The 19,366-nt window shown below is 41.6% G+C and overlaps 1 protein-coding gene across 1 annotated transcript in view; it reads left to right on the forward strand.

Moving 5' to 3' along the window:
• Positions 1-19,366, forward strand: part of LOC141162056 (uncharacterized) — a 539,567-nt gene that overhangs the window by 60,575 nt on the left and 459,626 nt on the right. The window contains exons 7-8 of the mRNA XM_073647724.1: positions 2,526-2,706; positions 2,806-2,933. Coding sequence (XP_073503825.1) covers positions 2,526-2,706; positions 2,806-2,933 — 309 coding nt within the window. The remainder of the gene's footprint in view (positions 1-2,525; positions 2,707-2,805; positions 2,934-19,366) is intronic.

The following is a 19,366-nucleotide window of genomic DNA, read 5'->3' on the forward strand; positions in this document are numbered from 1 at the left end:
AAACATCACAAAAATGCTGAAAAAGGGACATGGTGCAGAGTTGAACAAAAAAATAAGTGCTTTTATGGTTCACATCTGCAATGAAAAATTAAGCAGCATGTGCATGAGATATCAGAAATCTGATTCACTTTGCTGGTACTGTAAAACACTGTATTTGTCTGTAGCATAAATGTGTGGGGGAAAAAAGCAGCATGTGAACATTGAACAAGCCCTTAGCAATCCAGTCAGAGGTATTGCCTGACGTGCCCTATCAACAGAAGTGCTCCTTCAGCACATCAGTCACAGTTTTGTCCTGTGGAGCTGCTTACCACTGACACATGTTTTTTTCTGAATTGAAAATAATTATTAAAATCATATATTTTGAGAGTCAAGACAAAGGAAAATCTGTACTTTAGTCATCTTATGCCGTTTGGAAAACTCAACATGTTCACAGGAGTTTACCCCCATGTCAACTGATAGAGTATTGCTAAAATATTTCATCACTGTTTGGGGTTGAAATGTTAGGGGACTACCGCTGTCAGGGGACTACTGTGACTCCCATAGTTGCATTGATGGCTAAGGACTGCAGCTTCTTGATTGGTTTCACTACACAGTTATCAACCAATCACAGAGAGTGGCTGCAAGCGCTGCTCTGCAGGAGAAAAGATAAGGGACCTTGATGCCTACAAGATAATGGCTGCCGCTAAATGTCTGTAGCAACATGTTTTATACAAAAGGGCTGTAAGCAGGAAGTGAATCAGTCTGTGGCTGAGACCACATTAGAGGTAAATGTTCCTTGTGGTGAAAAGTTTGGAAAAGTAAGCTGAAAACTTCAAAAAGGCATGCTATCAATGAAGTGATTGTGGTGACCTTTAGTTCAGCTGATCTAAGAGGCTTCTTAAGTGATGGAGAGCGTGGAGCAAGTGGGCAACAAAATAGAGCAGTTAGACTGTTTGTAAGAATTCTTGGTTGTTTATAGACATTTATCTTTTTAAGGGTCTCATATTAATAGAGTGTGTGAATGGTCTAATACAGTGGACGAGGAGTTTGTGCGGTTAGGCCAAGTACCTGCCGGCCCTAGCGTGTAGGCTCAAGTAATACAAGACAGAGCCCCGGAGTGAGTGATGGGATGTTCATGGTGTGAGAACTACTCTAGAACTTTATGGAGAGGAGGTTTGAATGATGTGCTGTATACTTCAATCCCATAGAATCCAGGCACCATTTAGCATATAGAGTAAGAGCTAGAAAACCATTATCTCCCTTGTGTCATCATTCTTGGACTAGTTGATGACCCTAGGAACAGTGTCATTCTTCAGGAAGAGGAGATGACAGTAAGATGGGCCTACTAGTGGTGCCATCTGTATGACTTGATGATGGACATTGATGGTTGCATTGTGGTTTCTCTAAGATGGAATGCGGTGCTGATAAAAAGATCAGAACACTGAGTGAGCTTTAGCCACAAGGGCTCGGGCTGTTTCACACTTCCGATTTTTGCATATTTGTACGTGTGTTAATCTACGGGGCAATTCACAAGTCCATGATTTTTTATATACTGGAAAATCGTAGAGACATGTCCGATTTTGATCCGAGGCTCAGATCAAAATTGGCAATGCAAGTCTATGGGTCTATTAAACAAATCGGACCGCACTTAGATGACATGCACATGCAGTTTAATTTTCACGTACTTTCAGAATGGAGAAGGTGGAGAAACTGTTTTTTTTACTCCACGTATGAGAAAAACCGATGCCACTTGGACCTAACTCTGATCAAAGTATGATCCGAAAAATTGGCCCATTTTTCTTGTTCATGGAAAAATTGGACTTGTAAATGAGCCCTAAAACACACAGGTCCTATGTAAATTAGCTGTGTCTAAAGAAGCAAAAAGCTGGCTTTCTAAGCGCCACCAATTGAGCGATACCAGCCGAGAAGTCATATAATGACTATACTGGACCTTGCCACATGACTTAGGATATTTATACAAACTTGAGTCTTCTCCAAGAGAAAAAGACCCCCATCTGCACAAGTCTACTGACGGATATCTTTTCCTTCTTCCCCTGTGGTTGTCCATGCAGAGGAATTAAACACTTGCTGCCAGATTACAGCTGTGGTTCCTAATGGCAGGACGTGCTTTGATCAGCAAGGCAAAATTATAAAAAAGGGATTGTCCAAAGATGAATCATCCTTTCAACCAAATATTTATGGAAGGTTTAGTCTCCTTGATGTCACTGTACACAGGAAAAGCTCTTAAACCATTTTAATAAATGATTTCACTTTGTTTTGACAAGTTGCTCACATACTTATTCCTGGATATGTTATTTTGCTAGATTTACAGATATATTCTTGGAACACTTTAACAGCTTTCTGCGATCTAGTCTTCTTTGCGATAAGATCTTTTCTTTCCAGGAGTTAACTAGGGCGAGTTAAAATCAGAATTCTTAGAAAAAATGAAATTTCCACTGTTTATTGGAGATATGGAGGAATATACTTCTGATGCCATAAAACTTTATATTTTGCCATCAAAGTTCTTTTTTTTTTTTTTCTTCCAGCAAATTCTTGACTCTCACCTGGAATGTGTGCAGCTTTTTAAAGGTGGCGTATTAGCAGAAGCCACTTGCAATGAATTTCATCTCGTCACACTATTTTCTCGAAAAGGAAATGGTGCTAAAACAAACACTAAAACTGTTCTCAAGCTGCAAAAAACAGACGTGGATACTATATCTAATAAAGGTTAGAGAAAAGGAAAACACATTTTATCTGTTCCTCTTTCTGCTACCTACCTATTACAAGTCATTGATGTTATTTTTTATGTCTATGGTTTGTGATTAGAGCCGCTTGAAAGGGTTTATGTAACCAATCTGATGTATGAAGAGGAAACAGGCTACGCCAAACCAGGAGGAGAAGATGCGGCTGAGACGGTCAGAAACCTCTGCCAGTCTTCACATTTGAACTATGAGGTACTGTAGTAATGCAATATATTTGAAAGAGTCTCAATATGATCAACCTAAAGACTTAAAGAAGTTGGCCACCACTTCAATATCTGATCGGTTGAGGTGCGACACCTGGCACCCCTGCCAATTTGCTGTTTCTGGTGGCCAGAAGTTTGCTGGGTATTGCACACCCACAGATCAGATTTTGATGGTCTATCCTAAAGATAGAATCAATAAAAAAAGTAGTGGCCAACCCCTTTAAGGCCCCCATGCACCTTAGATGGTTGCATCCCCACAGATCAGATATTTGTAGCCTAGTCTAAAGATAGGTAATCAATAAAGAAGTAATGGCCAACCTCTTTAAGTCCCCCATACACCTTAGATGGTCGTACACCCACAGATCAAATATTAATGGCCTATCCTAAACATAGACCATCAATAAAGAAGTAGTGGCCAACCCCTTTAAGCTCCCCATGCACCTTAGATGTTCTCACCCCCACAGATCAGATATTGATGGCCTATCCTAAAGATAGGTCATCAATAAAGAAGTAGTGGCCAACCCCTTTAAGTCCCTCATACACCTTAGATCAGGGTTCCCCAACTCCAGTCCTCAAGGCCCACCAACAGGTCATGTTTTCAGGATTTCCTTAGTATTGCACAGGTGATGTAATTATCACCTGTGCAATACTAAGGAAATCCTGAAAACATGACCTGTTGGTGGGCCTTGAGGACTGGAGTTGGGGAACCCTGCCTTAGATGGTCGCACCCCCACAGATCAGATATTGATGGCCTATCCTAAAGATAGGTCATCAATAAAGAAGTAATGGCCAACTCATTTAAGCTCCCCATGCACCTTAGATGGTCTCACCCCCAGAGATCAGATATTGATGGCCTATCCTAAAGATAGGTCATCAATAAAGAAGTAGCGGCCAACCCCTTTAAGTCCCTCATACACCTTAGATGGTCGCACCCCCACAGATCAGATATTGATGGCCTATCCTAAAGATAGGTCATCAATAAAGAAGTAGCGGCCAACCCCTTTAAGTCCCTCATACACCTTAGATGGTCGCACCCCCACAGATCAGATATTGATGGCCTATCCTAAAGATAGGTCATCAATAAATAAGAAGTGGCCAACCCCTTTAAGTCCCTCATACACCTTAGATGGTCGCACCCCCACAGATCAGATATTGATGAACTATCCTAAAAATAGGTAATCTGTAAAGAAGTAGTGGCCATTCCCTATAAGGTCCCCCTTACACCTTAGATGGTTGCACCCTGACACATCAGATATTGATTGCATATCCTAAGGATAGGCCATCAATAAAATAAATAGTGGCCAGCCCCTTCAAGCTCCCCATACACCTTAGATGGCTGTCGGCTGAACAATGGTTCGGCCGGCATATACTGTATCGCGGACATTTTTCCAATACACATGAGTCGAAATGGGAGAATTGATTCGCAGGCCTCTGGTCCACCGGCCATGTCAGTAATCTGTGACTACAGGACAGGTGAACCATGAATCTCCTTACCTCCCGGCATTCTCAACTCTAATTTTGATCAGCCGGACATCATCATTGCAGCGTAGCACACACATTATGTCACACCAGCACAAAGAATCAAAAGATAATATTACGATTTCTGGTGGACCCCCAGCGATCTCGGGAATGGGGCTCTGGAACCCCATTGTCAATGGGAGTGAAGGAGAAAGCTGAGTACAGTCCCATTACAATGAATAAAGCAGAGGCCAAGAATGTGCATCTACTCCAGCTTTGTAGAGCCACTTTCTCAGGATTGCCGCGGTCCCAGAATGGTAAGCTTTTATCTCATGAATAGGGATCACTTACGATTTAGGGAAAACCTCTTCTGAAGTCATCTAATTTATAGTGCGAGGTGCCGTTACTTTACTGAGAAGTTGTTGGAGAGACCTGGTTTGCTAAAGGGGTAGACATGAATTATTGAGGTTTAGGATATTGTATAATGATTGTAGATACATATTGAAGTAATGTTGATTGGAAGGCTGGGTAATCTTCCATTTGGATTAGTCATTACAAATTTCTTTAAGCATTTGTGGGTTTAGAATTTTCTTTACATTCACCAAATTCCTTGCACACTGTCTCGGACTGACGCTGAAGGAGCGGCTAGATAACTGGAAGGTACTGTGAGAAAGTGGGCAGTGGCTGAGGGTTTGTAGAGCCTCCAGTTATTGATGTTCTTCTGAATGAGAATGTCCTAACCACAGGACTGCATAAGATATAGTGCTCTCATTCATAGGCTCCTATTAGTCTTTTACATGCTTGAGCATTTCCACAATGATGGCTAGCAGTATATGTATGTATGGCAGCGGTCACAGTAAGTGGTTTGATGACAGGATGAGAAAAATGTAGAAAAGTATGTAACGCTGTGATTGAACTTCTTACCTAATAGAGCAAGAAATTAATCTGCTGTAAGAAAGTAACTGGTGTGAAAAGGTTTAATCTAATTAAAAAATGGAGATTTCTCACAGTGGTCTTCCCTGCTGCATAATCTTATCATTTTATTAGAGGGAAGCTACCTCATCCTGGAAAGCTATTTTCTTGTAGATATATTGTTAATCTGCAGATAAAGTGTTAAAGGGAATCTGTCAGTAGGTTTTTGCTATATAATCTGAAGTCAGCATGCTGTAGGGGTTAAAACACAGATTTCAGCGATGCGTCTCTTGTCAAGCTTGCTATGATTGTTTTTAGCACCAGGAGCTTATCATTGCTGGGACACAGCAGCCTGTGCATGCTAATCGGACACGCCCTCTCCTGTGATGGGCAGCTCACTGTCTATGGACATTGTAGATACAGAGTCTGCTGTGGGCGGGGTTAGCTTCCTCAGCTCTGCTGTATTACTAAATCTAAAAGCTCTGATTGTGTGAGAACGGCTGCACCCAGTAATCTAAGTGATACATCACTGGATTCAGCTTTTCTTTGCCTACATTTCAGATGAGGTAGCAAAAACCTGCTGACAGATTCCCTTTTAAAGGCATGGTGAGCTGCCTAACCGAAGCAGCAGTTACAGTGAGAAAATTAACTGCATCTTCCCATATCAGGGAGTGACTACAGTCACCGCTCCCACCATACAGTGAGCGCAGCTCTAATCACTCCCCGCACACTGATTAACAGTCTGATCTGCAGCATGTGTGTGTGCAGCATGCACATGTGTGTGCAGGGCAGGCAGTCATCAATGTGCCAAGGAGTGATACATTTTCTCCCGTAGCTGCTGCTCCAGCATTTTAGGCAGGCATGGCATGATTGAAAGGTGAATGACAGGGAATCTGTCACTAGTTATTTGCTCTGTTATCTGAGAGCAGCATGATGCACGGGCAGATACCCTGATTCCAGCAATGTATCACTTACCAGGCTGCTTTCTGCAGTTTTGATAAAATCACCCTTTTATCTCCCAGTGCTATGAATGCTGAGCTTTATATAACCCCACCTCTACCACTGATTGGGAGCTTTCTGTGTACACTGTGCATAGGCTCTGCGCTCTTACATGCTGAAAGAGGAGGCAGCTTTGTTTCTGCAACATCGAAGAAGTAAAGTGAAGGAGAACTTAAAGGGAATTTTTCACCAGGTCTTTGCTATGTAATCTGAGAGCACCATAATGTAGGAACAGAGACCCTGATTCCAGGGATGTGTTACTTACTGGGTTGTGTTTTGCTGTTTGAAAACAATCATTGTTTTTTCTCAGCAGGAGATTATCATTATAGGACAAGCAGCCTTGTGCCTCCTAGTCCGGCCATGCCCCCAGAACTGATTAACAGCTCCCTGTCACTATACAATGTACACAGAAAGCTGTGATGTGGGCAGATTATACACAGCTTAACAACTGAGCTCTGCTAGATCTGCGGCAGAGAAAACTGTGACTCTATTACAACTGCTGCACCCAGTAATCTAAGTAACACATCACTGGTATCAGGGTCTCTGTCCCTTCATCATGCTGCTGCCAGGTTACATAGAAAAAAATCTGCTGACAGATTCCCTTTGAGCTGGCCAGATCCAGTGATCCTACCACCTTCAGAGCTTCTATAGTAAAGAGCTTGCAAGCAGTGGTCTGTGCCCAGATAGAATGTTGCGGTGAGCGGTAACCTAGGTAACAAGCTGTAAACTATAAAATTAAGATCCTTCCATTCTTGAGGACTGAGAGAATTTTTAATAGTAAGTACATTGCAAAGTTGTCTGTTTACAAACACCTTACAAATTTAACCCTGCTAATGTAACATGAGGTATTATCTACAAAGTGCCATCATAGTCCTTTACAGGGAAAAACAGTTTCTCTGGATATTATACCCTTCTATCCAGATTCCACTGGTGCTATTAACCTGTAGTCACAAAGTTCTCTTCATTACACTACAGTAGATTAGCATTAAAAAGGACATATCACCTCTCCTAACATGCTTGTTTTAGTAATTATTATTTCTACTACTGATAATATGTCAATTCTGGCTCATCTTTCTCTTTACACTGTGTGCAGAATTATTAGGCAAATGCGTATTTTGATCACTTCGATACTTTTTATACATGTTGTCCTACTCCAAGCTGCATAGACTTGAGAACCAACTACCAATTAAGTAAATCTGGTGATGTGCATCTCTGTAATGAGGAGGGGTGTTGTCTAATGACATCAACACCCTATATGAGGTGTGCTTAATTATTAGGCAACTTCCTTTCCTTTGGCAAAATGGGTCAGAAGAGAGATTTGACGGGCTCTGAAAATTCCAAAATTGTGAGATGTCTTGCAGAGGGATGCAGCAGTCTTGAAATTTCCAAACTTTTGAAGCGTGATCACCGAACAATGAAGCGTTTCATGGCAAATAGCCAACAGGGTCGCAAGAAGCGTGTTGGCCAAAAAAGGCACAAAATAACTGCCCATGAATTGAGGAAAATCAAGCGTGAAGCTGCCAAGATGCCATTCGCCACCAGTTTTGCCATATTTCAGAGCTGCAACATTACTGGAGTATCAAAAAGCACAAGGTGTGCGATACTCAGGGACATGGCCAAGGTAAGGAAGGCTGAAAAACGACCACCTTTGAACAAGAAACATAAGATAAAACGTCAAGAATGGGCCAAGAAATATCTTAAGACTGATTTTTCAAAGGTTTTATGGACTGATGAAATGAGAGTGACTCTTGATGGGCCAGATGGATGGGCCAGAGGCTGGATCAGTAAAGGGCAGAGAGCTCCACTCCGACTCAGACACCAGCAAGGTGGAGGTGGGGTACTGGTATGGGCTGGTATCATCAAAGATGAACTTGTGGGACCTTTTCGGGTTGAGGATGGAGTGAAGCTCAACTCCCAGCCCAGACCTACTGCCAGTTTCTGGAAGACAACTTCTTCAAGCAGTGGTACAGGAAGAAGTCGGTATCCTTCAAGAAAAACATGATTTTCATGCAGAACAATGCTCCATCACATGCATCCAACTACTCCACAGTGTGGCTGGCCAGTAAAGGTCTAAAAGAAGAAAAAATAATGACATGGACCCCTTGTACACCTGATCTGAACCCCATAGAGAACCTGTGGTCCATCATAAAATGTGAGATCGACAGGGAGGGTAAACAGTACACCTCTCGAAACAGTGTCTGGGAGGCTGTGGTGGCTGCTGCACGCAATGTTGATCGAAAACAGATCAAGCAACTGACAGAATCTATGGATGGAAGACTGTTGAGTGTCATCATAAAGAAAGGTGGCTATATTGATCACTAATTTTTTTGGTTTTTGTTTTTGCATGTCAGAAATGTTTATTTCTAAATTTTGTGCACTGATATTGGTTTACCTGGTGAAAATAAACAAGTGAGATGGGATTATATTTGTTTTTTATTAAGTTGCCTAATAATTCGGGACAGTAATAGTTACCTGCACAAACAGATATCCTCCTAAGATAGCCAAATCTAAAAAAAAAACACTCCAACTTCCAAAAATATTAAGCTTGGATATTTATGAGTCTTTTGGGTTGATTGAGAACATAGTTGTTGATCAATAATAAAAATAATCCTATAAAATACAACTTGCCTAATAATTCTGCACACAGTGTAATTCCACATTGTGCTCTTCCTCTATTGCTCCTACTAGAAGTTTTTGAATTCAAAAGTTTGTCCATTGCTTTAACACTGATGGCCTATATATGTCATTGTAGCACCCTGAGGACTCGGCTGCTACAGGGGTATTGCACCTCAAACCAGAGGTGTGGTATTCCACTCCCGGGTAAGGATGGAGTGTGGGACTGAGCTCAGTAGGCTGCATGCACTACATACATCCCATTTCCGGGGGACAGAACTACGGTACTCCCACCAAGTAGATGTGCAGGTACGACAGCGTCTGTCCCTGGCTGGAGTGGGAGGGGGGGTGGAACATCCCAGTAGTGTAGGGGCAGATAGGGGAGGGGCTCTGGGCATAGAGATAGGAGCCCATTGGGTGCTGGTCACCAGGGCTCACACATAGAGGGAGTATATATGGTGGGCACCATCTAGAGATAGGGTGAGTCTGTCAGGAGAGTTCTGAGGAGGAGTTCAGCCAGGAGGGCTGACAGGGAGCTGTGGCTCCGGCTGGGCCCAGCTCCAGGGCCAGGCCTGAAGCAGAGAGGAAGAAGAAAGGCCCAGAGACGCAGAAAAGAGGGAACCCTAAGATCCCAGAAGCAAACCAAAAGGGTGAAGGGTTGGCAGAAGAGGGCACCGGATCCCAAGATGGCGGAGGCAAAAGTAACCCTTAACCAGGAACCGGAGGTCGTGGGCAAGCTTTGCCACGACCCTCACCACATCCACCAGGAAGGTACACCAAGAGTAGGGTCAGGAAAGCCAGAGAAGGTTTTACCATAGAAGGCCCAAGGGAACCGGACAAAGGTGGATCCCTGGTGGGGACGGCCAGGAGAAAGAGAGAGAGAGAGGGAAGCTCAGGACCACGCTCCGGAACTGCCTGGGGGTTGGCCGAGTCCAGGACCTGGTGGATGCAGCACGGCTCGGGTGGTCACTCAAAGCCAGAGTGACTGAAGGAACACCTGTGAGTAAAAACCCTGAAACTGCATCTCACGTCTCTGACTCTCCTTTCTGCACTATCACTACCCCCATCATCCGCACCAGCTGCCCTGAGGCCATACCCCTCCCGTTGGGGGTTATACCACCATCGCTGCACCCATACTACCGGCCTCAGCGGACTGTTCTGCAGCGGCGGCCTTGTGACCGCAAATCAACGGGTGGCGTAGTCGACACAGAAACAACATCTTCCAAGACTGCCACACACTTAGTTTGACACCCTGGGCACGGACTGGGTTACCGCCACGAGACTACTACCCCCATCTGATCCGGCTCCAGGTAAGCCCCCGTGCGCGCGATGCCGCACGACACAGCAGGCCCAGGGGCGCGTCATCATCAATGTCTGATCAGTGGAAGTGTGACACCCGACAACCCGGCTGATCAGCTGTTCCTGGTGTCAGGGGTGGGCGGAACTGCTCAATTACGGGGCTGCACAGCACAGCTCCATCAACTGAAAGTGGCCGTAGCTGAGTACTGCACATATGCCCCTATTGATTTGAATTGGGGGCGGATGTGCAGTACCCGGCTACTGCCACTATACAGTTGACGGACACCGATAACAGCTGATCGGCGGGGGTGCCGCGTGTCGGACCCCGGCCGATCAGACATTGATGATGCATCCTAAGGATAGTTCATCAGTGTTAAAGTAGTGGACAACCTCTTTAATGGAGAATACAACCATTTACTAAAACAAACTAATCAGGAGATCTGACAGGTCCTCTTTAAATGTGTGAAAGCGATCTTATACTTTATCCTTTACATTCATGGTTGAACTCTGAATAATTGAAAACATTTCTGGGTGGGATATTTTTCTTTGTCGACTGGAAACATTCCTGAAAAAAACATGGCTTCAGACCAGATAAGAAAGTTGCCAGACACCAAAACTATATCATTCTTGTAGTTTCTACTGCATAAAGACCTTCATACCACCAGCTAGTGCCAAGTTTTCCATGCTTCAACTGCACCCCTAGCCATGAAACAAAAGCTAATCGCACTAGACGGCTGACATCTCCCCACCCAGCCGGGACCTCGGGCCAATCTCATTATAACGCAGGATTTTTTCCAACCTCCTTTTGTTGTCTTGGAGATATCATGTCTGTGACTTTTGCTAATTTGCTTCACTGATGCTTAATTCTTAGAGCATTGTCCTGTACTTTGTGAGATTAATCTTGGTGCTTAAAAGCTACAGAAAGACGATTAGTAGGAATGTGGTAAAGCATGGAAGAAAATGTCAGGTCTTCAGATTGTAGGAAAGCATGGAAGAAAATCTCAGGTCTTCAGATTGTAGGAAAGCATGGAAGAAAATCTCAGGTCTTCAGATTGTAGGAAAGCATGGAAGAAAATCTCAGGTCTTCAGATTGTAGGAAAGCATGGAAGAAAAACTCAGGTCTTCAGATTGTAGTAAAGCATGGAAGAAAATCTCAGGTCTTCAGATTGTAGGAAAGCATGGAAGAAAATCTCAGGTCTTCAGATTGTAGGAAAGCATGGAAGAAAATCTCAGGTCTTCAGATTGTAGGAAAGCATGGAAGAAAATCTCAGGTCTTCAGATTGTAGGAAAGCATGGAAGAAAATCTCAGGTCCTCAGATTGTAGGAAAGCATGGAAGAAAATCTCAGGTCTTCAGATTATAGGAAAGCATGGAAGAAAATCTCAGGTCTTCAGATTGTAGTAAAGCATGGAAGAAAATCTCAGATTTTTCAGAGTATGGATATATGAAATTAAGCAGGAGATTGTAGAAAAAACAAGTTTCTATTGGAATTAGTATGAATTTGGCCACATTCACACGTTCAGTATTTTACATCAGTATTTATAAGCCAAAACCAGGAGTGGGTGAAAAATGCAGAAGTGGTGACATGTTTCTATTATACTTTTCCTCTCATTGTTCCACTCCTGGATTTGTCTCTCTATGTGACTGCAGACTTGGGAATCCTCACATCGCACACACTACACACTGTGAGGTTTCTCCGGTGCTGGGCGGTCATTTGACCGCTGGTATACGATTTGCATACTCCTGGCCACATTCCGACTAGTTTGGCACAGCCTCACTCAATGCAAGGGTATTGAGCGAGGTCGGAAACAGTCTAGTCGGTATGTGGCCAGGAGTGTGCATAACATATATATACTTCACAGGTTTTGGTCAACTTGACCTTTTTCAAACATACACAATTAGTATATGACCACATTGATGGATTTATAGAGATAGCGCTGCGGGAACCGCAATTGGTCTAAAACTATGGTTTCTCTTAATTATAACAGGTTTTTGTTCTATGGGAGCTTGATAATGTTTTATGCTGCCCTTGGATAGATTACCATGAATTTCCTGATAGGTTTTCTTTAATACTACTTGAAAATAAAAACTGGAATCACTAAAAAATTTGTGTCAGTTTAATCTAAGTATCTAAATATTTTTTTGATGTGATGCCAGTTAACTAAAAGCCGTTGGCTGGAGATGCTATCTACTCTGTACATGAGCCATATTCAACACATTATCATTTACCCTGGCGAAATGTCCTGCCTCAGTCTTTGCCTAGAGTACTCTTAGTTGTGGGCTATATATATAGTTTTCCAATGGTGTTATTTCTCTATTTCTCTTCCAACGAGTACAGATCTGTGTAAAGTAACTTTACAGTTATTTACATGCAAAATTCAGGCTCTGAAGTGCTTTCAGTAACCGTTACTACTGTTATTTTTAATGCAACTGTAATAACATGAATCTTATATAAACGTTTAAAGAGAATCTATGAAGTTCTACTTATTTAATGTTTCTATTTGTGGACACAGGGAAAGGTGAGTGTGTATCGGTTTTATAGAAAGTAGCCATTTGTGTAATAGCATTCAGCTGTAACTCAGATACTATGTATGTTATATAGGAGAAAATAGTAGAAATTCATGTATGATTGCTATAGGACATAGATCACTACACCTACTCACCGCACTTATAGAGGTACGAGCTATGGGGGACTCAGGATACCTTGTATAGAGATAATTTGGGGGCTGCAATAATTATGTTTATCACGTGTCCTGTGAATTGGTGTTAAATGCATTTGATCAGATAAACCTTTAAAGGGGCTTCCACTACTCAGACAACCCCGTCTCAACTCAAGCTCTACGTCCTTACACTGCCGGTGGAACAGAATATATTCAAGGGTGAGCTGGATAAAAATGGATTTTTATTTATGGCTTTCAAACTAAGTTTTTCTTAAAAATACCACCGCATGTGTGTGTGGTGTGTGATCACAGCACTCTCACTGTGTAATGAGCGCTGACTGTTCACAACCCTCACATCTCATTTCTAATTAGATTGCTGCACATTTAAAACAGTATTTACCATCAGATTATTACTAGGGCTATATTCCATTGTTTTTGGTGACAGTTTCCCTTTTAAGCAAAAAATAAATAGTATCCAGTTTATTTTTCTTTTTTGGACCCATTTTTTTTACTTTACTAAAAAAAAATCTGCTCCAAAAGGCATTTTGTGAACCGAGATTTAGGAAGTACAATTTTGAAATGCTACTAACTGGTCGACAAATGAAGTAAAGTAAATCAGAATTTTTATTAACATCCATAAAGACTGACTGTGCTTTTCTGCATCTTTTTTTCATGTAATGTATCACAGCTTTGTTTTCAAAGGCAGTAAATCAGAAGTTTTGCAAATAACTTTTTAAGTTCTCATATCTTCTACTCTCAGAAGACCTTCATTACATCACTCCTTTCAGTATTGTCTCCTGTTCTGGACAAGTCTGGGGCTTGTATCCCATCACTGTGTTCTTCTATTCGCCTTCCCTTGTTCCATATATACTGGTTACGGTGCTGCCCTTCACAGTCTGGGTCCCGGGCAGAGTTCAGTATAGGAGGCATTGGGGCTTTCCCCCCTTTCTCTGCTGTATTCTTACAGCATGACTATGTAATAACTCTGTATGTGTTATGTGTCCATCCTCTACAACCTTCAGTCTACCAATATAATGGCCATCTCTGCTCCTGGACACTTTCCTTCACATACACCAACTTTCCAGCCACTTTGAGATATAGAGTCTCTTTCTCCTAGCATACAAAGTAGCATTGTTTTCTGGCAGGACTAGACATCGCCTCTTGGAAGTCCCATTTCTTTTACCTCTAGAGTCCATACATATTTTTGACATTGTAATCCTCTCAAATATATGGCTTTGATAAGGAGACGGGCTCGGCTTGTAAATTGTATTTGCTGGCAGATGCAGATGATACTTTCTTTAGTTCATGGTATAACCATGGTGTTGGTTTTGTCTAAAGTACCTTTGAAGGAGAGCTCGCTCACTACTGCCTGTCCACACAGGCCACATCCATGAAAACTTTCATGAATTTACAGTTCTTCCTCTGATAATTTTCTTGCCCCCTCTGCATCTACACTTTATCCAAGTACGTATTTCTGAATATTTGAGTACATTCAGCTTTGTGAGAACATACTCTCCAGCAATATCCTCATCTAAAGTACCTTTGATGGAGAGCTTGCACCCTCCTGTCTATGCAGGCCACATCCATGAAAGCCTCCATGAATTGATGGTTCTTCCGCTGATCATTTTCTTGGCCCCTCTGCACTTTATCCCTGTATTTCTGACTATTTATGAGTCCATTCAGCTTCATGAGAACATACTCTCCAGCAATATCTTCATCTAAAGTACCTTTGAAGGAGAGCTTGCACCCTCCTGTCTATGCAGGCCACATCCATGAAAGCCTCTATGAATTCATGGTTCTTCCGCTGATCATTTTCTTGGCCCCTCTGCACTTTATCCCTGTATTTCTGTCTATTTATGAGTCCATTCAGCTTCATGAGAACATACTCTCCAGCAATATCTTCATCTAAAGTACCTTTGAAGGAGAGCTTGCACCCTCCTGTCTATGCAGGCCACATCCATGAAAGCCTCCATGAATTGATGGTTCTTCCGCTGATCATTTTCTTGACCCCTCTGCACTTTAACCCTGTATTTCTGACTATTTATGAGTCCATCAGCTTCATAAGAACCTACTCTCCAGCAATATCTTCATCTAAAGTACCTTTGAAGGAGAGCTTGCACCCTCCTGTCCACGAGGCCCACATCCATGAGAACTTCCATGAATTCACGCTTCTTTCTCTGATAATTTTCTTGGCCCCTCTGCACTTTATCCCTGTATTGCTGATTATTTATGAGTCCATTCAGCTTCATGAGAACATACTCTCCAGCAATATCTCCGACTGTCCTAAGGATGTACTTTTCCAGCCAGAACATGTTTTCAACTCCAAATAAAACCGTCACTTTAGAGATCAAAGCAACAAAATCACCTGCTGAGCAGAAAATGACTGAAGGTTCTCAGAAATGTAGAACCTAGTGACATCACAGCAGTGACATCACAATTCATCAGAACAGGTTACCATGGCAACCTAACAGATAACGAGGCTGTAACCTGGCATATAAAGTTGAAGTTTTGTTCTAAATTCTCTAACTAGTAATAAGTCATATAGTAACTAAATGGTATTATATAAAAGTTAAATATTAGATATGGATCTGCAAAAATTGCAGTTGCTTAATTAAGTTTAGCACATCATTACACAAGTTTGTCTAGACACCCCCATACACTTTAAACTAAAGTTGGATGAACCTGACAAAATCAGTAGGATTGGATGATGTGTACCCCACTGATCAGCTGGTATTTGCTCTGGCAAACACTGTGCAAAGCACAGCTCCATTCATTGTATAGCAGTTGCTGCTGGGTGCTGCAGAGCAACTCCTACAAAATAATAGGAGCTGTTGTACAGTACCCACAGTTCCCTGCAGCAGCCACTACACATTGATTGGAGGCGATGTATGATGCATTTTTAAATCAGTTTAGTTGTTAAAGAGTAAGGGCCTATATGATGTCCTTGAACAAGGACTGTGTGTACATCCTTGAACATTACTTACGCTTTGAAGCATGTCCTTATCTCTTCTTCTACTCCCATACTATAGCCTTACTCGCTATAACTAAGAGCCCATTGGGTGAGTGGTTCTTTAATATGAAATATTTTAATGTCATTAAATATAGTTTTTTTAATGGAATTTAACCTTTGGAGTGCTGGACCATCTTTGAAATTTGGATTACTCACATAACCTTTCTAATCTACAAACTGAAGATATTTTATGACATGTAAACATTCATGCTTTTTTAAATATTGCAGGTTGATTCTTTAAACTTTACTTCCACCATTGATCCAGAAGAGAATAAAACATTCCATAAGGTCACCCTGCCCTAATCTAGTAACCAGAACAACATTTTTAGGGTTTATGCAGACGTCCATAGCAATCGGTTTGAGCATGGACCGCTAATGCTTCGACTGGCTGTGGGTCTCCCGAACCGACAATGACCGCTTCACGTATTTCTATGAGTCTGTCATGCTCGGGTCCGGAGAGTCGCAGCCAGTCTGTGCATTGCGGTCCGATCTCTGACCAGTTTGCACGGACGTTTGGATGAGCTCTTACAAGAATTTATACATTTATAAACCCATTAATACATTTTATTTAAAAAAAATAATTTTGACCTTGCAAAAGTAGTCTATCCCACCCGCAGGTTCACAGCTCTTGCACTTAAGAAGTCTTATTTCCTATGGAGATTGTACCTTTTTATACACACAGAGGGAGTACCACCTTGTGTTTGGAGAGGATTTTTCTTGCAAAAGAGTAACCATTTTTTTTCAACTACATCTTAATTGAGATGTATTTTTTCCCAAAACAATACAAAGAACTATTGGAAGAAAATTAAGGTTAATTCATTTTATTAAGATAAAAAAGAGTCAGTGTAAAATATTAATTTTGTAAGGTCTATACATTTTACATCTGATATCAGTATCTCTCTATTGGGACAACTGGAGTAGTCTCGAAGTCTACATACATCACAGGAAAAATTACGAAACAAACCAAGTGTACCAATAGTGTTTTTTTCTCAAAGACAAATAGAACGGGAAGTCAAGGTGGATCAATTTCTAAACAAAAGAAGTCCCAAAGATGCCATATCACATGAAATTTGATGTTCATGTTGTGAAGTAGTGCTGTAGGTATTCCATAACCCAAACATCTTTAACTCTTGAGTACAGGCCAGATCTATATGGTGACCTTATGCTTCCAAAATAAAGCAATGAAACATTTTGAAGCTGTCATAAATGTGATGAGCAGTCTGTAGCTAGACTTGCTAAAAGTCTTGGATGGGACATTCAAAAGATAAGTAATGGGGTAAAGGGGTACCTGGGTGCCAAAGACTCCTTCCAGTAGATCTCTCATGAACCTTCAATAAGGCCGGATGAAAGGGCATGTCCAGTAGATATGGTCAAGTGATGGTCAAGATATGGTCAAGATATGGTCAAGTGATGGTCCAACTGAGTCACACTGCCATCAGACATCAGAAATGGTGTGATTCAGATTATGCAAAAGTTAATATTTTTATAGGCCAGTACAAATCCATCCTGTACCCTCTGAGATGTCTCTTCTTCATAAAAGTAGTTCTTATAATCTGTGCTTATAGCTAAGGTCCTCCATGAATTTATTGACTTATTTGTCCTTTCTGTACATTTTCCAACTCCAGGATATACTGGTACCCAGAACTGAAATGCATATTCCAATGAGGCTACCCTGGTGTTGTGTAAGATGGTACTACAGTGGCTGTTAGTTTTCGTGCCTATTTTAATACATTACAGTATCCCCTGGCCAGAAACTGCAGATTGATTTTGCATAGTGTTATTTATTCGTTTTATTTACTATGATCTATTATTTACATAGCATTAGGGTTACCAAGATTTGTAAGACAACATTTAGGACATTTCTACCCCACTCAAGATGACCAGAAATTCCCTTAAAATGCCTTTATGCACAGTTTTGCTAAACCACAGCCCTTTTTCCATCTGGATCTCCAGACTATCTTGCCAAAATCAGGATTATTGGCGACTATTGTACGCCAAGAACATTATCTGCCGAGTTTTGCTACAGGCAGATGCTTCAGGAAAACACCGGCTGTGCATCTTGTTTAGCATTTTTTGGTTCTTGAAGCTGCCAGAGGATTTGACCGGCCACTACTTTTAACTGTCTCGCGTCTTTACAAACGTGATATGGTTAAATGTTGATCAAAGGACTGAACATATGAACAAGCAAGACATTTTTACATTGCAGTGCATATGTTCATTCTTTTTAATGTTTATCGAGCCCTTTTTCAGGGGGTTACAGAGCTAATTTCATTCATGGATGTATAGTAGGCCTATGAATCATCCACATTGATCTTGTTGTTGATTAATATAAATATATTTGCCTCCATAGCAGAACAACCTTCTCAGTACTGGTCTCCATTACTTTGATGTTCAGCCATGAATTAGGTTAACTAAGCGGACACAGGATAACTGTGCAGGGTGAACAGTTCAAGTCAAAGAGAACGTCTTAGCTAGATATGTCAAGTGCTCCTTATTTGTGGTTAACGTGTAGGCATCTGTAGAAGAAGAGAGACTTTGTGATTTCTCGCTTAGTGCTGGTTCATTTAATTAGCTCTTCTGGCAGTTACTGGGACGCGGCTTTGTCGTATGTGAAGTGTTGGCAGCACAAGACACCAAACCTCAGTTGTTTTTGGAATCGTCTCAGTAGAGCGCTATTTCAGATCATAAAAAATATTACCAGGTTAGTTTCTATTTACTGAGAAGCCATTTATGTGTTACAAAACATACCACCGGCATGGAGGAGTATCCTAAGAGACTTGTACCTAATGTGGCCGGGTGCTGAAGCTGTGTATGGTCCAGTCTGCTTCAGATTTTAAGCAGTTTTTCTTGCTGATATAACTAAAGAGTAATCCCTTTCGGAAAATGACCTGGAATCAGTATGAATATAATCACATGAGCAGCTATTTTATATATTGAGTCAGTGCATAATGAATATTCTGTGCAGATAGAAGAACTGATGCTGAGTACTTTACAAGGGACCTGTCACAAGGTGAAAAGTGACAAGTTTTTGCTTTTATTTTGTTCCTGCTGCTTACCTGATTATTCTAATTCTTTTTCTAAATACGCCATAAGGTCCTTTTTATCTAGTGCTAATTCTTATGGTGTTTACCAATGGGGAATGGCTCACAGGGTAATTACATAGTTACATAGTTACATAGTTTATAAGGCCGAAAAAAGACAAGCGTCCATCCAGTTCAGCCTATTTCTTGTGCACTGCAGCTATTCCGCAGCGTTGATCCAGGGGAAGGCAAAAAAAAACAAAACATGCGGTATAGGCCAATTTACATCATTGAGGTAAAATTCACTTCCCGACACCAATCTGGCAGTCAGATTAAATCCCTGGATTAATTAACTAAGCATAAGATGTAATTTTATTGTTCTCAAGAAAGGCGTCCAGGCCTCTCTTGAACTCATTAAGTGAGTTGGACATCACCACTTCCTCTCCCAGAGA

Source organism: Phyllobates terribilis, unplaced genomic scaffold (assembly GCF_046119375.1).
Source record: "Phyllobates terribilis strain yellow unplaced genomic scaffold, ASM4611937v1 Scaffold_9__5_contigs__length_417890890, whole genome shotgun sequence".
Taxonomy (NCBI): domain Eukaryota; kingdom Metazoa; phylum Chordata; class Amphibia; order Anura; family Dendrobatidae; genus Phyllobates; species Phyllobates terribilis.